At 60.0% G+C, this 22,604-nt stretch overlaps 1 protein-coding gene across 4 annotated transcripts in view; it reads left to right on the top strand.

The window, feature by feature from the left end:
- ANO1 (anoctamin 1) overlaps nucleotides 1-22,604 on the top strand; it is a 68,943-nt gene that overhangs the window by 29,542 nt on the left and 16,797 nt on the right. For 2 of the 4 annotated variants that reach the window (XM_054725330.1, XM_054725332.1), the window contains 10 exons: nucleotides 4,188-4,252; nucleotides 4,958-5,092; nucleotides 7,683-7,843; nucleotides 11,726-11,808; nucleotides 13,769-13,780; nucleotides 14,358-14,429; nucleotides 16,450-16,527; nucleotides 17,530-17,604; nucleotides 21,386-21,587; nucleotides 21,753-21,864. In XM_054725330.1, coding sequence (XP_054581305.1) covers nucleotides 4,188-4,252; nucleotides 4,958-5,092; nucleotides 7,683-7,843; nucleotides 11,726-11,808; nucleotides 13,769-13,780; nucleotides 14,358-14,429; nucleotides 16,450-16,527; nucleotides 17,530-17,604; nucleotides 21,386-21,587; nucleotides 21,753-21,864 — 995 coding nt within the window. The remainder of the gene's footprint in view (nucleotides 1-4,187; nucleotides 4,253-4,957; nucleotides 5,093-7,682; nucleotides 7,844-11,725; nucleotides 11,809-13,768; nucleotides 13,781-14,357; nucleotides 14,430-16,449; nucleotides 16,528-17,529; nucleotides 17,605-21,385; nucleotides 21,588-21,752; nucleotides 21,865-22,604) is intronic. The other 2 variants (XM_054725333.1, XM_054725331.1) reach the window with 1 other exon arrangement.

Here is a 22,604-nt window from a genome sequence, read left to right as displayed (position 1 = left end):
CTCACTCCCGCCCCCTCCAGCCCCCCATACGTGTTTTTAAACCTCTGGTACTTGATCCAACTTGCCCGCCCCGGGATCCAGCTGAAGATGCTATCTGGGTTAGCGCAAAATTACATATTTGGTTATTTTTAGTGGAACATCTGGCATTCGTCTGAGACCCCATGACTTGCAGAGCTCCCCCAGCCCCTCCCCAGGCCCGGCCTGGCCAGCTCGGCCTCGGAGGCCCCCTTCCTCTCTCTCTGTGCCCCTTTGGCACCAGCGACCCCCTTCTGGCCCAAGCCCATCCTCCAGGCCCTAGGCCCCTCCACCCCAGTCCCCCGCCCTCCTCCCCGCGCTCCAGCCACACTGGCTGCCTTGCCAGTCTGAAGGCTCCTCGGACGATGATCACAGCAGTGCCAAGACTGTCTCACCAGCTGCTTTTGCAGGAACTGTTTACTGAACACTGCTGTGTGCCAGGCCCAGCCAGCATGGCACCGAGTTCACCCAGACCCACCTGTTCTCTGCCCGGAAAGCTGCCAGCCTCCATCTCCTTTCTAATGTTATGCCCCAGCAATGAGCACACGGCCTGGCCCGTGGGGCTAGTCAGGGAGTATTAGATGGGTGGGTGGGTGGGTGGGTGGGTGGATGGGTGGATGGATGGATGGACAACAGACAAGTGGATAAAAGTGTGGATGGATGGATGGATGGATGGACTAAAGGAAAACAGGGAGGCCGGGAGGGAGGATGCCCAGTCAGGTGTTTGGGTCCTAACTCAGAACCCTAGAGAACCTCTCATTCTCCCATGAGGACTCCCCGCTAAGGGACCGGGTTCTGAATATTTTGCCTTTCCAATGACAAAGTCAGTGGCAGGAGCCCAGGTGGCTGACCCCAGGGACAGGGCGGAAAGGGGGACCCAGGCAAGCCAACGCCATCTTCCTGGCTGAGCTGCAGGAGCAGGGGCCCAGCAAGAGGCAGGCGCGGCCACAACTGGGGGTGGGTACGGCTCTCCCCTCTGCACCCGGTCGCCTCCTTCAGGTGTGGATTAAGGTGGCTCCATCCTGGGCTGGACTGAGAGCCACAGGGCCCGGCCCATCCTTCCTCCCTGCCTCCCGTCCTTCGTGCATTCCTTCATCCATCTGGCAGTTACTGACTGGAAACCTGTTATCTGCCCCAGGCCTTGTTCGAGGTGTTAGGGGGGGTGGCTCAGACCAAACAAACCTGGTCTTCCTGGGGCCTCCATTCAGGGGGGACATGGCAAAGGGCAAGTACATACACAGCCATTAAGAACTGCGCCAGTGCCCAGCGTGTGGGCCCCGGGGGTGGGGGGGAGGTCTGGGCAGGAGAAATGCTGGCAGGCAGAGCCGAGACCCCTCCAAGGTCTGGGTGCTGGGAGCTCTAGGTCACTGTGACTGGAGCCGCCAGTTCCCTACCCAGGGCCCCGGCACCTCCCACCTTGCTCCTGAGGCTGGGGTGCACCCTGGGCGTTCTGCCAATGGTAACAGGGAAATCTCCAGTCAGATTTCTCTACCCTGACAGCTATAGGGTGATGGATGTTCTCTCGTTGGCAGGAAGAGAACTCCAGCGAGGTAAAGTGGCTTATGTAGAAATCAGGGTGTGTCCCATTTGGCACGGCTGTGGGTGCATGGTGGCCGGCCTGCTGTGGGCCAGGCCCCCTGAGCAGGTTCGGGAACACGGTGACTGGCGTGACATGGCCATGCCTTCGAGAGGTTCTCCCGGCTTTCCCGCTGTGCCACCCCTCCCCGGGCCAGTCTTCCTTCTCTCTCTCCCTCCCAGGATCTCTCCCTCCCCCCTCCCTCCCTCCCTTCCTCCCTCCCTCCCAGCACCTCCCAGCCTGTCTATGATATAAATCAGCGACTTGATTTCAGCCAAGGGAGGAAGCCGCCGGGGACAGGGATGGCCATGTTGCTTCTCCGGGGGTGCTGGGCGGTCTCATCAGAGTTTGCTGGCACAGACCTCCCTATTCACGGAGTGCAGCCGTGGCTGCGCCTCACTTTCTGCATAGCCAGGCGTGTGAGACAGGGAGCCCGGCCCTCTGCCTTCCACGGAGCTCCCTCGGTGCATGAGCCCGGCTAGGTTCATTCTGTGGCCGGCCGGAAGGACAGCGCCCTTCAGGATAAAGGAGGCGATGGGGCTCAGGGGAGAGCCCCGGATGCCCACCAGGACTCAGTGGTTAGGGTCTGTGCGCAGCACCTCCCTCCAGGGCTCAGAGAGGTTCTGCCCAGGATGGCCGCTCCAGACTCAGCAGAGCCAACCACCCGCTCAGGGCACAGCGGGGGAGGTCCCGTGCATCCTGGTTCCCTGCCCGAAGCTGCAAAGCTCCCCTTCCCCCTCCCCCTTCCCCAGCAGCAGGCCTGGCCATTCATCTGTCAGAACTTGGAGTCCTGCTGAATACATCCTGTTTGTACCACTCGCAGGACTTTAGGTCTGAAGGCAGCTCCCCCATAAAGATCAGAGCAGGCAAAACGCAGGGTGCTGACAGCCAGGTTCACTGGGATTTATTACGACTGCGCTTCGCTTTCCTGCGTTCTTTCCTCCCAGCTTTTCGCAGTGCTAGCGGAGCGCTGACTGCGCACCGAGCCTCTCTTCCTCCCGGGCGCGCGCTCTCAGCTGCGGCAGGGGCCCGAGGAAGCGGAGAAACTGGCTGGGGGCCATTTCTGGGGAGCCCTCACTCCCTGGTCTGTGGAAGCTGGACCCACCCAGCAAGCTTCTTACACGTTGTTAATTTTCGAAGACTTGACTATACGTTGGTGCCCAGAAACGGAGGAGAATGTGTTAGCTCGGGCTGCAGGCACAGAACTGCGTAGAAGGGCGGCTTAAGCAGCAGACATTGATTCTCACAGTTCTGGAGGCTGGAAGCCCAGGACCCGGGTGCCGCCGGGGTGGGGTCCTGGAGGGCTCGCTTTCCGGCTTGCAGACGGCCACCTTCTGGCTGCGTCCTCACAGGGCCTTTCCTCTCTCCGTGTGCGTGGAGAAGGGTCGCTCCGGCGTCTCTTCTTATAGGGGCACCAGTCCTGTCACACCCAAACCCCACTTTTATGACCTCTTTTAACCTTAATTACTTCCCAAATACAGTCACATGGGACACATCCATTCAGTCCATAGCATAGAGTGTTTGGGGGTGATGAGATTAGATGGGGCCACAGCAAAATCTGAGCATAGGCGACCCCCCAAGTTTTTAAATTGAGCAGAGGAGACCCCCCAAAAACAATATTTAAACTATTAAGAAAAGGACGAAGGACAGAAGAGACCCTGGCGAGTCCTCACGGGCATGCCCAGCAGAGACAGGTGGCGAGGCATGGAAGGCCCCAGGGGGGTCTCCGCTCCCGTGCAACCAGCCGTGTGACCTTGGGCTTGGAGTTAAGGCTGGGAAAGCATGAATTACCCGTGTGCGTGGGATTTCCTTCTTCCAGCCAGCAGTCCTGACACGCGGCGTCCCTGGGACACCCTGAGCGTGTTCACATACGGCTTCCGAGTGTCCCTCTCATTACCGTTCCTGCCCGCAGCCCGGGGGGTGACGGGTGTGTGCAGACTTCATTTATTTCACTAAGTGTCTTAATCAGACAGCCCGTCTCAGGAGACAAACGTCAAGCTCTGTGCATCGCATGCGATTTTTTATTTTTTTTTAATCTTGCCACTTTTATTTCTTCGCTCCAAAGCCGAGTGGATTCTGTCCTTTAGCACAATGGTTCCGTGTGTGACAGGGACGACCGGGAAGCCTAAGTGGAAAAGCCTTGCAATGTCGGTCGCTTTAGATCAAGTCGAAAAGGGAGAGGATGCCACGAAGGTGCCCAAAGCCTCTTTCCCATCCCCACCTTCACCTGAAAACGCAGGCTCCTTCTTGCTCAGGGAGCCCCAACCCCATCGCTGGCCTTCAGCTCCAGCTGAGCAACCCCCCAGGGTGGGTTCTTTGGGACCCTTCCCAGAGCTGAAGGCCGTGACCCAGTTTTTCCACGTCCATCTCCCCCACCAGGACAGGGGCCCAGGGCTCGGGGCTGTGTCCGCCCGGCTCCCCTCTGAAAGCCCGGGGCCCAGCATGGTGCCTGGCCCTTCCTTGGCCGGCTCTCGCCAGGGTGTGTTGAGTGAATGAAGGATGTAGCTGTGAGCAGAGAACCTCAGCCCTGTGCTCTGGGAAGGGAACTGGGAGCATCCCACGCTCACCAGCCCCTCGCCGCTTTCTCTTTCCCCAGCTCCTGTACGAAGAGTGGGCCAGCTACGGCGTCTTCTATAAGTACCAGCCCATCGACCTGGTCAGGTAAGAGAGAGCAGCCTGGGGTAAATGCCCCCCGCCCCCATGTTCCAGCTCCCCTGACGGTTCAGTGCCTGGGAACCTGTTTGAACTTGACCCGAGGTCTCCCGGCAGGACCAGCGGCCTTAGTTGACGCAGTTCTTTGGAGCCCGCTGGAGGATGGGCTCTTGCCTCGTACTCGCCGTCTCCTAATTTCGCAGCCCGGCCTGACTCTGCTGGGCGACGGGCCAGGTCCTCGTGTAGCTGTGCTGAGAGGCAGGAAAGAATGTGTCCTCTCCCAGAGGACCTCTGTCCCAAGGGCAGGAAGGGGGTGGACCAGAGTCAGCCGTGTGTGTCCTCTGGGGACATAGAGACCAGAGCTCAGCCCAGGAGCATCCGTTTACACCCATCACGGCACCCAGGCCAGAGTGCCAGCTCCAAGCTGAGCCCGACTTGGAAGGAAGCTGGCAGCCTCGCGGGCCATGCATGGCGCCCACCAGCATGCGTGTCACAAACACCTTCCCCGGGGCACGGAGGGAGGGGGCGGACGTAGGGAAAGCAGAGAGCACCCCCAAACCTGGTAGCCTGGCTCGGAGCCCCGCCCACTCTCTACTTCCCGGTCCAGAGAACCAGGGGCGGATTTGAGCTGTTCCCTGCAGGGGAGGGGACGGGACGTGCCTCGCACCCGTGCAGAATGAGTGAGCTTGTCTCTCCGGCTTTGCCCGCGTGCAGGAAGTACTTTGGGGAGAAGATCGGCCTGTACTTCGCCTGGCTGGGCGTGTACACCCAGATGCTCATCCCCGCCTCCGTGGTCGGGGTCATCGTTTTCCTCTATGGATGCGCCACCGTCAATGAGAACATCCCCAGGTAGGCGGGGCCTGTCCCAGGACGCGCCCATCCCTGCGACCAGCTGCAGGCCTCCTCGGCCTCAGGCCCCAGCCCTCTTGCACCCGCACTCAGCCCCAGACAGACATGGCATGCTGGCCGTGCGCTGTCAGGGCGGGGCCCAGTGCAAGGGGCTTACTTGCCATGTGAGGCCGGGCATCCTTTCGGGCACAAACACCCTAGGAGCCGTTTTACTGTCGAAAGCAGACAGGAGACAAAGCTCCTTTTCTTCCCCTGAAGTTCTCTGCCCCCTTTTAGTTCTCAGTCCTCAGGTGACAGGAAAATCCCCCGCCTCCTGTGAGGTTGGGAAATAAAACAAGTGCCATTCATGGGCCTCAAGCAGGGGACTCAGCTGGTCTCTCTCCGCCTCGACCCCGGGGCTCGGGAGGTGAGGCATGAACAGCAGACCAGGCCTCTGCACGCAGAACCCACGCTCCTGCTGCCGTCCACCACAGTCAGGGCAGGCTGGGCACTAGGGAGAAGGCCGAGACTCTAGGGACAGCCGGGCCTCGTGCCGGGGGGAGGAGGGAGGTGTCTCCCAGAGTGACAGCCAGAACGTAAGTCAAATCGCACGAGCTCAGAGGACCCTGTCCCCGCGTGCACAGAGCTCGGGGGACCCTGTCCCACATGCATAGATGTCTCCCCTCCTTTCTAGTTAGTCCTAGACCTGCCAACACCAGCCCCAAGACAGCCAGGTTGTGTGTGAGGACGAGAGGCTGCTGTACCCCTGGGCAAACTCGAGTTTAGAAGGGCGGGTGCCCCCTGGCCCTGCCTCCCAGGAGTTCCCAGTCTCTCTGGAAAAGCCCTAAGACATCAGCTCAGCTCCATTTCCTACGACTCAGCCCCGAGTCTCGGAAGCCGAGCTGTGGCTTGGGAAGTGCGTCCACCGTCCATTCAGAAAAGAGCCCGGGAGCCTCTGCCTGGCGAGGAGTGGCTCGTAGGGCCCACGGCCCAGAGAGGCCGTATCCAGGGAACCTCGCGTAAATGTTTTAAGATGTGAATAGCACCTCAAACGCGTGTCAGTGTTTTCACACATGAATAACACCTAAGACCCACCCACTCAGGACCTAACGGTTAAGGGAACCGGCTTTTTTGGGGCCCAGGCGGGAGAAAGCTTATCCCTTTGTTTGCTGATGTGACATGAGGTCACTGTGCCTGGGTGTGGCTGTGGCGAAGATGAAAGTGGCCTAGGTGGGGCGGGGATCGGATTCTAAAGCCCTGAGGGACATGGCCCGTGGAAGCTGGGGCGCCCTCACGGTCCCCCTGGGAGGCCGCAGAGGATGCCACCTTCCCTCCCCCCTGCAGGGGATGCAGAGCCAGCTGAGGCTCTGCCCAGGCAGGCGTGCATTCCCCACAAGGGCGCAGTGACCTCCCAGGCCAGGCCAGCGCCTCCACCTCCCGCCACACAGCCAGAGGCAGACGGCGCTTACCGGGGACTCCTGAGTCCCCTCGGACCTCAGCCCATGATGTGGGGGGTGTTCCCCGGGGAGGGGGGTCTGATCTGCCCTCTTACCCGCTCCAAGAACAAGCCATCCCATTCCTTGTCTTTATTTTGGCTGAAAGTGGTGAAGGGAGAGGCGGAGGGTTTAAAACTGGCAGAAAACAGGCTTTTAGTCTGGCTGGCAGGGAGGAAGGCGGTGGCAGCCGCAGGGCTCACAGCGGCAGAGATGCGGCCAGCCCTCCCTGGGGTGTCGGCCCTCACACATGGGTTCCTTCTGCCTCCCAGCAGAGGCCCCCAGAAGAGAGGAAGTTCGGGGAGGGGCAAGGGATGGACCCCTCAAGGTGGCTTCTTTCAGAATCGCTGCAGCTGCTCGGTGCCTGGTTATTCCCGTAATAGGAGTGTGGTGTGCGCGTGCCAGCTCTGTTCCAGGGCTCCACGCTCGCTCTGTGTGATCCTGGGCACTCTTCACTCTCAGCATCCCCACACTGCAGACGGGGAAACTGAGGCCCAAGGAGTTGGAGTAACATGCCCGAGGGCACACAGGTCCCCAGTGGTGGGGTGAGATTCCAATCCAGAGCTGGCTGGCTGCACGCTGCCCCGCCACCGGCATGCACCCACCCCTCCCGCACACGCACATGCACACAGACACATGTACATGCATGCACAGCTCCCCAGCTGCTCCGAGCCAGCAGCCTCGGTCACCATGCATCTTTCCATCCCCCGTGCCCAACACAGAGCTGGGCACACACGGCACATGCACAGTTCTTTCATGTGCATGTGGTGAGTAATTGAAAGGACAGAATGGAGAACCATTCCCCAGGCGTTTATAGACACCCACCGACGGCCGTGGGCCAGCTGTGACTCGGTGCATAAAGTTGTGTGTCAGAAATTTAAAACAAAAAGCAATCCCCCCGCCCCCAGCCTTCTCCTGGATGAACATCCCCTCCCGGGGAGTGACTCCTGCCTGGGTCACTGAGAGCTCCGCATCTTGTCCAAGTCAGTGGGGAGGAGGGCAAGGCAGGCCAGAGCTCATCTTCCAGAAGGTTAAAGGGCCTGGCCGGGGGCACCGCGGCCTGGCCGGGCAGGCCTTGTGGGCCGGCGGAGGACTCTCAGCGGCTCCCTCTCTTCCAGCATGGAGATGTGTGACCAGAGCCACAACATTACCATGTGCCCGCTGTGCGACAAGACCTGCAGCTACTGGAAGATGAGCTCGGCCTGCGCCACGGCCCGGGCCAGCCACCTCTTCGACAACCCGGCCACCGTCTTCTTCTCCATCTTCATGGCTCTCTGGGGTAAGCAGAGCGCCGCGCCCCCACCCACCCCCGGGCCACTGGGGCACAGGTGGCGTGGGGACTGCCCTAGGCAGCACATGCCGGGGATGAACACGGAGGGAGGTCGTGGAAATAGCCCCCCGCTTTACCTGCAGTTCCCAGGGTCTCCGCTGCGTCGCAGCTGCCGTCATTCTGAGTTACTCTGACCCAGCCAGGAACCCCTGGGGAAAAGCCGAGGAGGGTGCTTTGCCCTGAGAAACAGGGCCTCTCTCCTGGGACCAGGGTCTGTTGGCCCGGGGAGGCCGCTGCTTTTGAACAGGAGGCCTGGCTCTGCATTCCTCCGGCCTGAGCCAGCCCTGGGGCACGTGTCTCCTTAGACCCTTGCAGATCCCTGTAGGTGCCGTGTGCCTCTTTCACAGGGAAGGAAGCCACTGAAACGCCAGGTCTAGGAACTGAGCCCCCATCTCCCTGAGCTATGGCCCCTCCACTCCTCCCCACCCATCCCCCGCCTCTCTGGATCCAGTGTCCATGGAGAACCATTCCCCCTCCCCCTGCCACCCCCCACCACCCGCTGCTCCTCATCCCCAGCCTGCCTGGCCCTCCTCAAGACCTCAGCACCGGTCAGCTCACTGCCCACTCCCCTCCTCTGACCTGGGCCCAGGAAGCTCGGCTGAGGCCTCCTGGTTGCCCTGCCCGAGCTGGAAGGCCCACGTGACAGTGCACGCCCCCACGGCCGAGCTCAGTCCGCACAGACCACAGCTTAACCATTGGGCTCATTGGATAACTCAGCTGGGTTGGCCGTGTACCAGGATAGTGCCCCTTCCCGGGCCAGACTCAGGTTTCGTGCCCAGCTCTGTGGCCTCCACGCTGGGGGCCTCAGGTCTCCATTGGTGCCGTGGAGATGGTGCTAGTACCCAGCTTATGGGGCTGTTGGAAACCTCGAGCGCATCATTGTGATGGCCTTGGGGGCATACCTGGAGCCAGCTGTGATGTCCTGCCAGCTGGCTCACCGGTTCCAGGCCCATTTGCTTTGTGAAAATGTGAAAACAGCCTAGACTCTAAAAATTAGAGCCCAAATGTGACCTCTCCCCTTGTGCTTGGGGCCCTCTGTGAATCCTTTCACTGCGCCTTCAGAAAGGAACGCTAGCTTCAGTGAGCTGGGCCCCGCTGGGCCTGGCACTGCTCTGAGCGCCTCACGGGAGGTGGTTCATCATTCCCCCCGTGGCTGTAAGAGGTACTACCTCCATCACCCCATTTGACAGATGGACACACTGAGGCAGCTTTCCCAAGCAGACCCCACTAATCAGAGGCAAAGGGAGACGAGAACCCAGCGTCTGCTCCCCCGACCCCCTCCAATACTCCACCCCTGGGCTCTGCCCCCTCTGCTGGTGTCACTCACAGCTCTGGTGCCAAGCACACTTAGCACCCGCCTGGCCCGTTCCTGATGGGACCAGCTCACATGTGTGCTGGACTGGCTTTCTCATCTGCCCACCACTCCTGCCTCCCCCTCCAGAGCCTGCGCTGAGGACTGACTATGCCAGGCGCTGGCAGAGGCTCTGCACGGCTTATCTCCGTGACCCCACCACAGCGCACAGCGGAGGGAGGCTCTGTTCATATTCTCTCATGAGGACACTGAAGCCCAGAGAGGTTAAGTGACTTGCCCAAGATCACACAGCTAACAGACTCATGCCAGACATGACAGATCCATGCCCCAATCACACCTCTCCACCCCAGCGTGCTCCAAGCCCTGCTCTGTGCCCTCCTGGAGGGGCCGAGGTTCACCCAGAGCGGGTCGTGAGGGCACTCATGCTTGGCCAGGCAGGACCACCAAGTTTAGGTTAAATCCGGTAAATCCGGTGCAGCCCCTTCTCTGCCGCCAGCTTCGTCCCTTCACACAACTTTATTGAGCACCTACTATGCGCACAGCAGTGCTGCTTCACACCCTCGAAGGTGTTGGCCAGCCCTCCCCAAAAGCCCATCCCTGGGGGGAAAACATATGGTTCCATCTGCACCACCACCCCCACCCCCACCACCCTCCTCCCCCAGGAGGGAAAAGGGCAATCTATTTCGCGGTCTGACCCAGCCTCCTCCAGCTCCACTTCCACCCAAGAGACAAGAGGGCCTGTCTGTCAGAGAGTCAAAAGCAAGTTCAGTCTACACTTCCCCATTCTGGGAGGAAATAACAGAAAAGCCAACCCACTCCCATGAAGCACTGACTGCAGGAGAAAAGGAGGTTATTAGGAATCTAGACAGAAGCCACGGGAAAGAGCCCGCTGGGCTGAGAGGTGTGTGTGCCCTATGCGGCCGCACCGCACAGGATGGGGTGCGGGGGGGACCGTCCCTCTGTCCCCGGGCCTCCCGCTGCTGGTTTCTCAATCCCGTGCCCAAGTGTTTCTTCATTGCCCTCAGAGATCACCTCCCACTGCGGCTTCATCGCCCACAGTGTCCTTTGTTTTCTGTCCTCCAGCTTCTAACGTTTCTGCTCACACAGTGACAGACAGCGGCCCCAAACCTGTTCCTGCTGGGAGGGGCGCGGGCTGTGCCCCCGGGGGAATGGCTGCCAGCCCGCGGTCCTAATCTCGCTTCCACGCCACGGAGGGGTCCGACTTCCCCGGGGCTGACACTCTGGGTCCAGAGACCTCAGCTCCCTGCTGCCTGGAATTTATGACATTTCAAAGCCTCAAATTAGGCGTCACACACAGCAACGTGGAGCCCCATTTAGCTGTTCTCCAGGATCAGTTTTCTGAAATGATGGCATAATCATGGGTTTTAACTGCCTGTCGGTTTCGTGCAGAACAAAGGGAATGATTTGATTTGAGCCCGGCCCCAAGGAGCCGGAGAGCGATGGTCCCTGCTTGAATGAAATGGCAGAGGCAGGACTGAAACCCCTTCCCCGGGGTCGGCGTGGCCTGGGCAGGTGACCCGGCTGAGTCACCCTGAGCTGGAGGGACACAGGGAGAGCTACCCAGCTTATGGGGTTGTTGGAAACCTCAAGTGCATAAGAATAGCACCTCCCTCCTGTGATTCCTGGGGGGGTTGATGAATACTTTACATGACAGCCCTTCCTATAGGCCTGACTCGGGACCGCTCGACCTTTGCGTGCACCCGAGCTTCCTTCCTGGGGAGAAGCGTTAAGGGTAAAGGGTGCAGCCAGTTGCCTCTCCAGTTGCAAGCTGTGTGCTCATGAAAGCTGTTCGCTCATTCAGGGAGCACCCTTGAGCTCCTGTCTGTGTCGGGTGCCGGGGACCCAGGGGAATAAGGCCCCACCCCTGCCCCCGACGCTAGCAGGGCCCCTTGACATGGGACGGGGATCGTAATGGAGGGCAGTGTGGACACTGTGAGCAGGAGAGGCCCCAGGAGGAGTTAGTTTCCTTCTGACACTGAGGAGGAGGATCGGGGGCTCCCCGGAGGAGGCGGCGTTTGACCTATGCTTAGTCTGTTGGGGATGCGAAGCAGGAGGTCGCGCCGAAGAGCGCAGCTCAGCAGCCAGACCACCTGCGTGGGTTTGAAGCTTGAGTGCGTGGCCGTGGCTCTCCCCTCACGCTTTCTGACCACAGGAGCTCCACCTGTGACCTGGGGGGTCCCCGAGATCGATGGAACGGGGCGGTTAAGAGCCAACGCTCTGGGACCAGCCTGGGCTGGCCCCTCGCTGGCTGGATGGGTAACCTTGGCCAGGACCTGACTTCCATGTGCCTCCGTTTCTTCATCTGTAAAAGGGGAAAGTGGCCGTCTCTGCCTCAGGGTGGGCGGGAGGGCGGAAAGGGTTCATTCCCGTGACGTTCCTGGCCCAGCACGATGTCACCCTCCCTCCCCAAACGGTGCAGAAGCAAAGAAGGCATGTGTGCCAGCCAGTGTCTCGGGGCTGCTCGGCCCTGACTTTGTGGTTTTCCTCCCTGCCTGCAGCCGCCACCTTCATGGAGCACTGGAAGCGCAAGCAGATGCGCCTCAACTACCGCTGGGACCTCACAGGCTTCGAGGAGGAGGAGGTGAGTGGGGGGCACTGCGGCCTCCCCTGCCCCCACCCGTTAGCTCCTGGGGACGCTCCTGGACGCCCGAGGCCCTGGGGCCCAGGCAAGGCCGCTCCCGCCCGCTTCTCGGTTCACATCCCTGGTGTTTGAATCACCCGCGGTTGCCAGGGCGACCGTTTGATGTCTGTCGAGTGTTTCTGATCTCCATGCTCACATGGACGCACCACCCACCACTGCGGTCAGGGACGGCTCTCACCACGCTGACCTCATCGAATCCGGGGGAGGCCGGGCGAGTCTGGGAGGGAATCACCCCCGCCCAGGAGGTCGGGTCCCCGAAAGCGGCTGTGAGCCTTTGCCCTGGTGCCAAAGCCACGCTCCCCGGTGCCAGTCATTGGGCGTGGCTGAGAAGCGGGAGCCGAGCCTTTCCCAGTCGGGGGAAAACCAGACGCCCGCATCACCGCTTTCCCAAGCCAGGGCCCCGGGGCCCCTGGGACGGCGGAGAACGCTCTCCCCAGGTTCCTCGGAGAAGCCTGGCCGCTGCCCTCCGCATGGGCAGCTCCCGCCGGAATTCCCCGCGGGAGGAGTGGGGAAGACAAGGAAAAGCCGTCCCCCCGCCTGCCGCCCACAGAGCAGAGCTGCGAGGTGTGGCCACACTGGTCGCCACTTAATTTTATAAAACGCCGAGCTTGTCTTTTAAAGGCGAGCTCTCGTGCGTGTTCCCTGGAACGTGAACTCTCCCCCAGGGTTTCTTAGCATCACTGTTTTCCCCACACGTGCTCCCTCCTGACACTGAGTCTGCCCGCTCGTCTTCAGCCAAACCTACTGCAGTCAGGGAAGCCGGGGGGCGGGCTCCGTGCTCACCGTGCTGCTGGTGGCCGAGGGGACTGGAGTCTGCGGGGAGAGGCGCAGCGTACCTCGGGAGCCAGGCGGCTGGCCTCCATCCTGATTCGGCACTGCCCTTGCTGTGTGACCCAGGCCAAGTTGCCTAACCTCTCTGTGCCTCAGTGTCCTCCCTTCTTAAATACGGATTGTGAACTAGTTCTCACTCTAGGGGGTTTGAGGGGCGCTCGGTGGATAAGAAGCACTTAGGGCAGGGAGGGCCCCGCACCAGTAAGTGCCCCATGACCGGTCACCCGCTAGCCGCCTCTGAGCTCAACCCTCTTCCACGGGGAGCCCCATTATCCCGTCTCACACATGGCGACGCCAAAACAGGTGCATCCCGTTCTCCGACAGGCAGCCCTTCAGGGGTGAGCCAGGCATGGGACCTCCCCCTGGGCAGGTTCTTTCCTTGTTACTGTTCCAGTTAGGAAGATGCGAATACGACAAAAGGCAGTCGCCTTCTTATTTGTCTTATTTTAGAAGAAGATTTAGAATGCCCTTTTCATGATGTCCCTGTGGTTGGGGAAAGTTGGGGAGGGGGCCAGTCCTGTGTGTTCAGCCCCTCAGGGATCCATCCCATGATCTCTTCACCTGACCCCCGCCCCCGGCACTTGACTTTGGGGTGGCAGTCGGAGCCCTTGGGCATGAGGCCCCAGGGGACTGAATGAGGTCCGCAAGGTAAGTCTCCCCATCAGCCCCACCCCCACCCCCATAGCTGACCAGGGACCCTTTGGGGGTGCATCTGAGGGGTAAAGGCAGCCTCTCCATGCAGCCTGAGCTCCCGGCGTTGGCCCTGGGAGCAGAAGGAGCCCGTGGACCCCTCAGCTGAGACCGACACAGCCCAGCACTGGCCTGGGAGGTCCCGAAATCACTCAGGCTGCCAAAGCAACAGCACTGGTCACCCTAAAGCAACAACGGTCGCTAGTGCGTCCCGGACCCCCCAAGTGCTCCTCGCGTACCCGTGTGTGTCCTGCACCCTCATCCCAGCCCTTAAGAAAACTGTCTTTCGTTTAGAGGACGTGGCCTGTTTCTTTAAAAACAGCACAAGTAACGGAGTCTTTCTGTTTGTTTTCACTTTTATGTTTCTGGTTCCCTGAAGGAGGCCGTCAAGGTTTGGAACTTTTTGTCACTCCTCTGTCTCCCCGTAGCCTGTCTCCCGGGGAGAGGGACCTTCTCACGCCTCACCTGTCTCTTTCTACCATCAGGCCTCCCGCAGCTCCTCCACCGCCGGCGGGGTCTCCGCTTCTCCCCGCCTTCGGGTCTCTCTTAACCCCGTTCTTCCGTTCCAGTGCCCTTCGCTGTCCTGCTCTGGGCGCCCCCGAGGCCTGGCGCCTCTGGTCTGCCCGCGCTTGCTGGATCTTACTGCGTCTCTCCTGCCCCTGGTAGATGTTCTCGGGGCCAATTCACAGCCGGGTGTTCCGAAGGGGGCCCCCGGGCACAGACTCGCTGCCAGCAGCACCCAGAGCCAGGTTCCGTGGCCTTCCCAACGGGCTGGGTTCCCAACACGGGTTAGATCCCGGACAGACGGCACATTGGCGAGTTCTGAATTGGAAATGGGACAAAACAGCCGGCTATGAATTGGCCCCAAAGGGTGCCCAGGGGGAATGGGTGGACTGAATTTGGCATGCGCGCTCGAGGTGAGGACCTCAGACTCACAGTTCACACGGCCAACTTGGTTTCTTCCACAGGACCATCCCAGAGCTGAGTACGAAGCTCGAGTTTTGGAGAAGTCACTTAGGAAAGAATCCAAGAACAAAGAGGTACGGTGGCCACTGCTTCTGGCTTTCCCAGCAGTAAAACATGGTGTGTTCATCAACAGTGTAGACGAGGGCTCAGAACGCTCTGTATGTTCAACAGTGTAAATCACAAGCTGGCCCGCTAGACAGAAATATTTGGGCTCTGCAGGCCTCTGTCACAACTACTCAATTCTGCCACTATGGCTTGAAAGCAGCCATAGACAGCAGGTAAACAAATGGGCCTGGCCCATTTGTTCCAATAAAACTTTATTTATAAAAACAAGTGGGGGGGGGCCAGATTTGGCTATAGGCTGTAGTTTGTCCAACCTGCTATAGCTCTATCTTCTTGATCTATCCTGAGCGTGACCTCAAACTTCAGCCAGCATTTTAACACCAAGGACCAGGTAGCTTTGCAGCTTTTTCGCAGTCCACTTGACATCCATTGTGTCCACCTCATTGTGGTCTGTGTTGAAGGATGAAATGGAGGGGGTTGCTCAACCAGCGTCCCTGAGCAAATGGCCAGTTCCTTGTTCCACTCACAGACAACGAGGATGAGAGAGAGAGGCGGTGTTTTGGGGATGTCCTTGAGGCCATCATCTTCTTATAATAAATGCCTTTCTTCCTCCCCAATCCCGTCATTCGAGCTGGCAGTCTTACGTGTGCAGCCTGAACACGCACAAGCCTCCAGAGAGCTTGGCTGTTTTGCGATGGAGGTGTTTGTACATGGCCGGGACCGCGCAGAGCCCTGGGCCCTTGTCAGCACCTGACCGAGGCTGGGGACCTTCGCATCATGCCTGTGGGACGGGGACAGTGGACGGATGCTCGTCCCAGCTCCAGTGTCTGCTGTCCCCTTTGCACGCTCAGCCTCCGGGGCTGATCAGGACCGTCCCCCAGTCTTTCCTGGTCGCTGTGTCACATGGACAGAGTTTTCTGGTTCCGGGTGGCCGGGGGTCGCAATCGCCAACATCCCATCTAGGGGTAAAGTGGGTGCACCAAAGCCCCCTCTCGGGCCCGTTTCCATGACAGCAGAATCCAGCTTAGTCCTCTTGTAGTCACAAAGAGGGTGCACTCTTTAAACACACTCTTAGAGTGTGAGCGGGACTCGGGGTGCAAAAAATATAGCCACAAAAGCATGAGCCATCACCCCAAATCAGGAGATTGTCTTCAGTTTAACCGATCCGAAGGTGTGACACCCCATGCACGGTGCCTTCTGAGCAGCGACCTGTGGCCTTGAGTGGCTCCTTTACCCCTCCTGGGCCTCGGCCTCCCCTCCTGAAGGGAGAGGCGTGGATGCCAGCGTGCTCAGTGCGGCATCCCAGGACAGTCCATGCCACGGCTTCATGGTGGCACCTCTGAGCGTGAGCAGGGATGGGTGCTGCATGCCCACCTAAAGGGAAAGGGCTTTGTGGCACATGTCATGTCCATGTAAATCGAGGGACTTGACCAACCCCAACAGTGGGTGTGCCCCTCAGACCCCCAGTCACTCCCCCTCTGGGCTTTGATCAGAGATCTCAGATCACATGAGAACAAGGTATGGGGTGATTTCTGCAGGCTGTTGGGGGACCCCAAGCCCTGTGTGCCCCTGGTGGGCCACACCCTTTATTTTCTCCTCCATTTCATTGGCTCCCAGCGGCTCCTTTATGGTTTTAGTTCCCCCCAGCTGAGGCACCAGATTCACTTCGGAAAGCACAATCCACCCCTTTATTGGTCTTACAACTCTGGGCGCGGCCTCCTTTATGTTGGCGTCGGATGCTCCGCACGCTCGGCGTCTCTGCATAAGCGAACCCTGTAAATCGCAGCAGCCGGTTTGTGAACCCCGCGGGCTTCTGTGCTGGGGTCTCAGTCTGAGGCTGGTCTGCCGCTCCCCTCCCCCCGGGCCTCAGCCTTGCTGTTAGGTCAGGGTCCCTGCCAGCTCCTGCTGGTTTGCAACACCCAGAACCTGGACCAGCCTGGGTGGCAAGCACACCACGGGGGCGACGGGGGCCTGGGCCAAGGTCACACCTCACCCCGTGGTGCTCTCTTGTTCCCTCCCACCTCCCCTTAGAAGCGCCGGAAAAGGCAAGAAGATTCAACAAACAAATGGAAGCAGAGGGTTAAGACAGCCATGGCGGGGGTGAAATTGGTACTTGTCTGTGTCGGGGCGATGCGAGTCGTGACTGTTTGCGACGATCTAAGTCCATTGCGTCCTCCTCAGCCAACTCTGACTTCTGTGTCGGTTTTTGTCTTTTTTTTAACACTCACCTTCGTGCTTCTTCGCCTTCCTGCCGCACCCTGTGGTGAGCTGTGACGTGTGTGGAGGTGTCACTGCATGGCTATGGCTGTGGGGGGTTGGGGGTGCGGGGGGCCTTGTGAACTGTGCTTGTCACCACTGCCTGCCAGCGGTCTCGTCTTCTCATTAACACGCATGTCGCCCGTCCCCGAACGCGGGCCTCCTGGGTCGTGTCCTCGGCAGCACTCCTTGTGCGAACACGTGCGTTTCCCATGGAAAAGCCCACCCCGAGTCTTGAAACATCCCAGGTTGGTGACAGGCTTCTACGCAGGGCTCCTCCCGGCCCAGAGAGCCTCCAGGCGCCTGTCGCCGCGTGTCGCCGCGGTCCGCTGCTGCTACGTGGCAAACAGCATTGGAACGTGCCGTGTGGGCTGCTTGTTTCGACTTGCTCTGCAAAGGAAAATAACTATTATGGTCTGGGCGGCGGAGGGCAATGCACCTAAGACCGGCTCGCCTTAGACGTGAGACCTTCAGCCAATGAAATGGGTCCAATACGCTTCTCCCCGGCGAGGGTCTGGCGGTCTGACTTAGAAAAGTGTTTGACACGCTTGTGGTTGCTATTACTGCCTCACACAGAGGAAGCCCACTTTAAACGACCGTTCCTCCTATCATTCCGTGGCATCATTTCCTAGGTCACGAGACCCCAGCTGTTTCTTTGAACACTAGACGTTTGCATCCACTCAAACTGTAAATGTTTTTTTTTTTAAGGTGTTTCTCAGTATTTCTGTTGTCCAAGTTCACGCACACACGCGCACGCACATATGTGCACACACGCACTCACACACACACTCGTGCGCGTGCGTGCCTCCCCACCCGGGTGGTTCCCACGGTGACCCGCATTGTTCCGTGTTGCAGACTGACAAGGTGAAGCTGACCTGGAGAGACCGGTTCCCCGCCTACTTCACCAACTTGATGTCCATCGTCTTCATGGTAAGTTCCGGAAGGCCGAGGCGGGAGGACGCTGGGGGAGTCTCCCACACCCAGCCCGGGGTCAGCCGTCACTGTGGCAGGTGTATGCTCCTGGGATGGTGCCGCTGGAATGGGAAGGAGCGAGGTTCCCCAGTGGTCCCCTGGGGTCCGTGAGATAATTTCCCAGGTTCCCTCTCATTGTGACACCCAGACCCAGATTTCGCAGATACTATTTAAGACAAAACTGAGGTTTTTATTTTTTTTTAATTTATCTTTATTGTTGAAAGTATTACAGATGTCCCCTTCCCGCCTCCCACCCCACTGACTCCCTCCACCCTGCTCCCACCCTCTCCCCAGGCCTTCACCCCACTATTGTCTGTGTCCATGGTTATGCATATATGCATATAAGTTCTTTGGTTAATCGTTTCTTGCCTTCTCCCCTTCCCTCTGAGCTTTATCAGCCTGTCCCATGCTGCTATGTCTCTGGGTCTATTTTGTTCATCAGTTTATTTGGTTCATTAGACTCCACATACGAGTGAGATCACGTGATGCTTGTCTTTCTCTGACTGGCTTATTTCGCTTAGCATAATGCTCTCCAGGTCCCTCCATGCTGTCTCAAAGGGTAAGGGTAAACGTACCACAGCTTTTTTATCCACTCGTCTACTGATGGGCACGTGGGCTGTTTCCAGATCTCAGCTATTGTAAATTGTGCTGCTGTGAACATAGGGGTGCATACATTCTTTCTGATTGGTGTTTCTGGTTTCTTAGGACGTAGTGTTAGAAGCGGGGTTGCTGGGTCAAAAGGCAGTTCCATTTTTAATTTTTTGAGGAAACCCCACACGGTTCTCCACAGTGGCTGCGCCAGTCTGCACCCCCACCAGCAGTGCACTGGGGTTCCCTTTTCTCCACATCCTCCCAGCACTTGTTGCTTGTTGACCTAATGATGGTAGCCATTCTGGCAGGTGGGAGGTGGTACCTCCTTGTCCTTTTAATTGGAAGGTTTTTAAAGGAAGAGATTAAATAAGCACAGACAGAAGTCCGGGTGATACAACTCAGGTGACTGGGGGGCTGTGACGGGCTGGTGGGCCCGGCCGACTCGAATGACTCGGCCACACCTGAGCTCTCCGAGGGGGTTTCCCCCCACCCCACGCTGATGGGGCTCCCCCGGCCGGCCAGGCTTTCATTCTTCCCCACGAGGTCAGGGCCACCTATGGTCACTGAAGGAACGGCTGTCCCCTTGTCCAGCCCCCACCCTGTGACCTGGCTCCCAGGGGCCCCGGGTTTGAGGGCTGAGCCTGAGCCCAGCTGGCCGGAGCACCTAACAGGGATCATCTCCTTCAGGCCTCACCACCTGCCTGTCCTGAGACCACCCCTGCAGCTGGTGAGGAAACTGAGGCCTGGAGGTCCGGTCCCTCTCCCCAGGCCGCCAGCCAGCAGGAGACAGGGCCACAGGCCACGAGGGCCGTCTGCCCCAGGAGCCCACTGTTCCATATGAACTTGGAGCCAGAGGCTTATCTTGGTTTTCCAGGCTGGGATAAGGGCAGGGCCAAGTGAGGACTCAGTTTCCCCTCGTGCTCTTACACATGCTAAAGGGGGATCTCAGCTAATGGAAAGAAATCCCCGGAGCCAACTCGATGGGGCTTGGGGGGCTGTTGTGCCATCCAGATGACTCTGAGCGGGCCGGTCTGGGCTTCAGGGCCCTGGGGCACACGCCCCAAAGGCATGTGAGTGTCCCCTCTGGGCAAACATTGGGCTTAGTTCTGGGGGGCACCTAAGGATGATGTGGTCCCTACCCAGAGCCTCCCTGGGGCTCACGTCACAGGGGACGGGATGCGGAAGCAGGAGACTGAGGCACCTGGCAGAGAAGCGGCAGTGTCCTTGCAGAAGGACCAGCGAGGGGCGACAGGAAGTGAGTGGGGGGGCTGGCTGGGCCCTTCTGCACAGCAGCAAGGAGGCCTTGGCTACATGTCACTTCCTGGATGGTCTTGCAGGGCGTTTAAGCGCCTCGTAACCAAAAATGAGGAGGTGGGCTGTGCAGGGCTAGCCTGGCAGCTCCACAATGCCGCCAGACACGGACCTCTCTGACCTTCCTCTCACCCATCCTGTGCCTCCTGCTCCAGCCCCGGCATCACCTCCACTCTCCAGGCGGGAGGGAGGGTCAGGGCCAAGGGGAAGGAGACCATGCCCGTGGAGGCAACCCCTCTTTGAAGGTGCTTTCCAGAGACCTACCACAACCTCAGCTTGCATCTCACTGGTCAGACCCTTTCCCGTGGGCCCCCCTGTCTGCAGGGAAACGGGGCACACTATCACTCCCAGCAAAGGCAGGCTAGTGGGCAGGGAAGGAGCTGGCCCTTGATGTCCTGGCCACCCCGTCAAATGACTCAGTAAGTTTTGTCCCGCCCACGGGAGCTCCATTCACGGAACAGATTTTGGTTGAGCACCTACGATGTGCCCCGTGTTGCTGGTGTAGAGACCCCGGAGTGGCCACACCAGCCAGCCCCAGGCCCGAGCGGCCCTTTCCTTCCAGGGGGAACTGCACCCAGAAAGGAGGCTGCATGGGGCTTGCCTGTCATGGGGACGTGCCAGCCCTCTGGCTGGGAAAGGGGGGGGCCTTGCTGAGTCACCCTGCAGGCCCGGCCGCCTGCCTGCCCGCCCCTCCACACGCTGGCACGAGGGCCATCTCCAGGGCCAGGGCGGTGCCTTCCCCTGGGAGGGGCCCCTTGGCAGGAGCCAGGGATTTCCGAGGAAAGCCCTTGTTCCCAGAGCCGGCAAGGAGCGGTACCCACACCTCAAAATGGGGCCACCCCTTCATCAGGGTGTGGTGTGGCCGCGGACATTTCTTGGGCAGGGTGTGGTCAGCCTTTAGTCACCAGCAGAAGCAAAGTCACTGGCCCAGAGTTCAAAATAAGAGCTTTGCCAGGAGACTTCCGATGGCTGCGGTGTCCCGAGGGGTGAACCAAGCTGCAGGCGCACAGCGCACCCCCAGGCCCCCGGGACTGTCCCAGGAGCCTCTCGGCACCCTCCCGCAGAGCCGGGGCCCACCCTCCGCACCCTAATGGGAGTAAAGGTGTGAGGATGCGGACACCCAGGAGGGAGTGGGAAGAGCATGGAGCCTGCCCCCGCAGTGTGTCCTCCGGGCTAGGATTCGCAGGTGGCCTCACCCCTGGGGCAGGACAGGGTCTCCCCGGCTGAGTTAGGGTCTTTGAGGAAAAGGAAACGGAACCCAGACAGACAGACAGACAGTGCCACACGGAACAGCCTTGTCATCCCAGCCAGCTGCCCGCCCCCCCCCGTCTCCCAGGCAACCTCCAGCCCGCGTTGTGTGGGACGTCCCAGTCCAACAGTGGGGTGTGGCAAGAGGAGGGGCTCGCTCTTGGGGACAAGCCAGAGGGTGTTGGTGACCCCAGGGAGGTTGAGAGAAGGGACCCCATCGGACTGTCCACCCCACACGCCACCCGCCTCCTTTAAACATCGCTCCACCTGAGAGCGTGTCTCTACTTCTGCTCATCGCCAGGTTGGGGGGAGGAGCCCCCACCCGGTGGTCAGCCTGGTGCACCCCACTTGTGTGCTGGGTGACCTGGCCTGGCGGCAGACCGCTCTGATCTGACCCTGATCTGATCCTCAGTCTCTTCTGGAAAACAGAAACCAGTCCCTTGTTCGTGTCTGTGGAGTTAATGCCACCGAGCCCCTGGCGTATGCGGGTGACAGGAAGCTGAGGGTGGGGCGAGGGCTGGCTGGGGAGCACAGGGGGTGGTCGGGGAGACCCAGGTGGCCCAGCCGAGGCGTCCCTCCTCCTCTGCAGATCGCGGTCACCTTCGCCATCGTCCTTGGAGTCATCATCTACAGAATCTCCACAGCCGCCGCCTTAGCCATGAACTCCTCCCCCGCCGTGCGGTCCAACATCCGGGTCACGGTCACGGCCACCGCGGTCATCATCAACCTGGTGGTCATCATCCTGCTGGACGAGGTCTACGGCTGCGTAGCCCGGTGGCTCACCAAGATCGGTGAGCACCCGTGTCCGGGACGCGGCCCGGCCGGCCCTGGAGCCAGGCAGCCCCTCCTGCCCTGGGGCCTCGGGCGGGTCCCTTCCCTCCTCTGGGTCCCGTCCCCTGAGAGCCGCGTGGAGCGGTCAGCCGGCCACTCAGCGGCCTGCGTCTCCCTCCCTCCAGAGGTCCCCAAGACGGAGAAGAGCTTCGAGGAGAGGCTGATCTTCAAGGCTTTCCTGCTGAAATTCGTCAACTCCTACACCCCCATCTTTTACGTGGCTTTCTTCAAAGGCCGGTAGGGACCTCCTCAGCCACTGAAACTCGCTGCCTTCCCCCCACTCACTGCTGCCAGGCCCGTGGGAGGCTCCCCTCCCTGTGTCCATAGGCGGGGGGCATCATGGCCCAGGACAGAGCAGTCAGGATGGTTCTCACTGCCGCCGAGTGACTATGGGGGTGCCAGGCAGCAGGGACCCTGGGCAGTGGGGTCCCTGAATATTAGGGACCCCAGGCAGCAGGAACCCTGGGCAGTGGGGACCCCAGATAATAAGGACCCCAGGCAGTGAGCACCAGGTGCCTCCACAGTGGGTCAAGATGACTCGGGGCGAGGGCCCTGGGAGAAGGTGTGAGAAGTGTCAATGATGACAAGCTCCACGTTCCAGGCTGGTGACAGGGTGAGCCCGTGTCTGGACCCTCTGGAGCCATCCTGGCCTGTGACCCCCTCCACCAGACTCCCTACCACCCCTCCTGCTGGGGCTGGCAGGTCTGATCCCAGAACCCCTCCCAAAGGCTCCTCCTCAGCATCCTGTAATTTACAAGACCCTCGGGGTCCTCCCACCCTGGGGTCCCAGAGCCCAGCCAAGGGGTCCAGGCCCCCTGAGAGCATCCGTGACAATGGAGCAGGCCCCCAGCCCTCGCATCCCACAGGAAGCTGAGAGGCAGCCTCAGGGACCACCACACCCCAGCCTCCAAGGTCCCTGGGGTTCCGTGGCCCTGTCATCGTGGGTGACAGCTTGGCTTAGACCCCCCCTGAGCTCT

This window comes from Eptesicus fuscus, chromosome 13 (genome assembly GCF_027574615.1).
Source record: "Eptesicus fuscus isolate TK198812 chromosome 13, DD_ASM_mEF_20220401, whole genome shotgun sequence".
NCBI lineage: Eukaryota > Metazoa > Chordata > Mammalia > Chiroptera > Vespertilionidae > Eptesicus > Eptesicus fuscus.
Note: the sequence above shows the minus strand (reverse complement) of the source record. Positions and strands in the feature narration are given on the sequence as shown.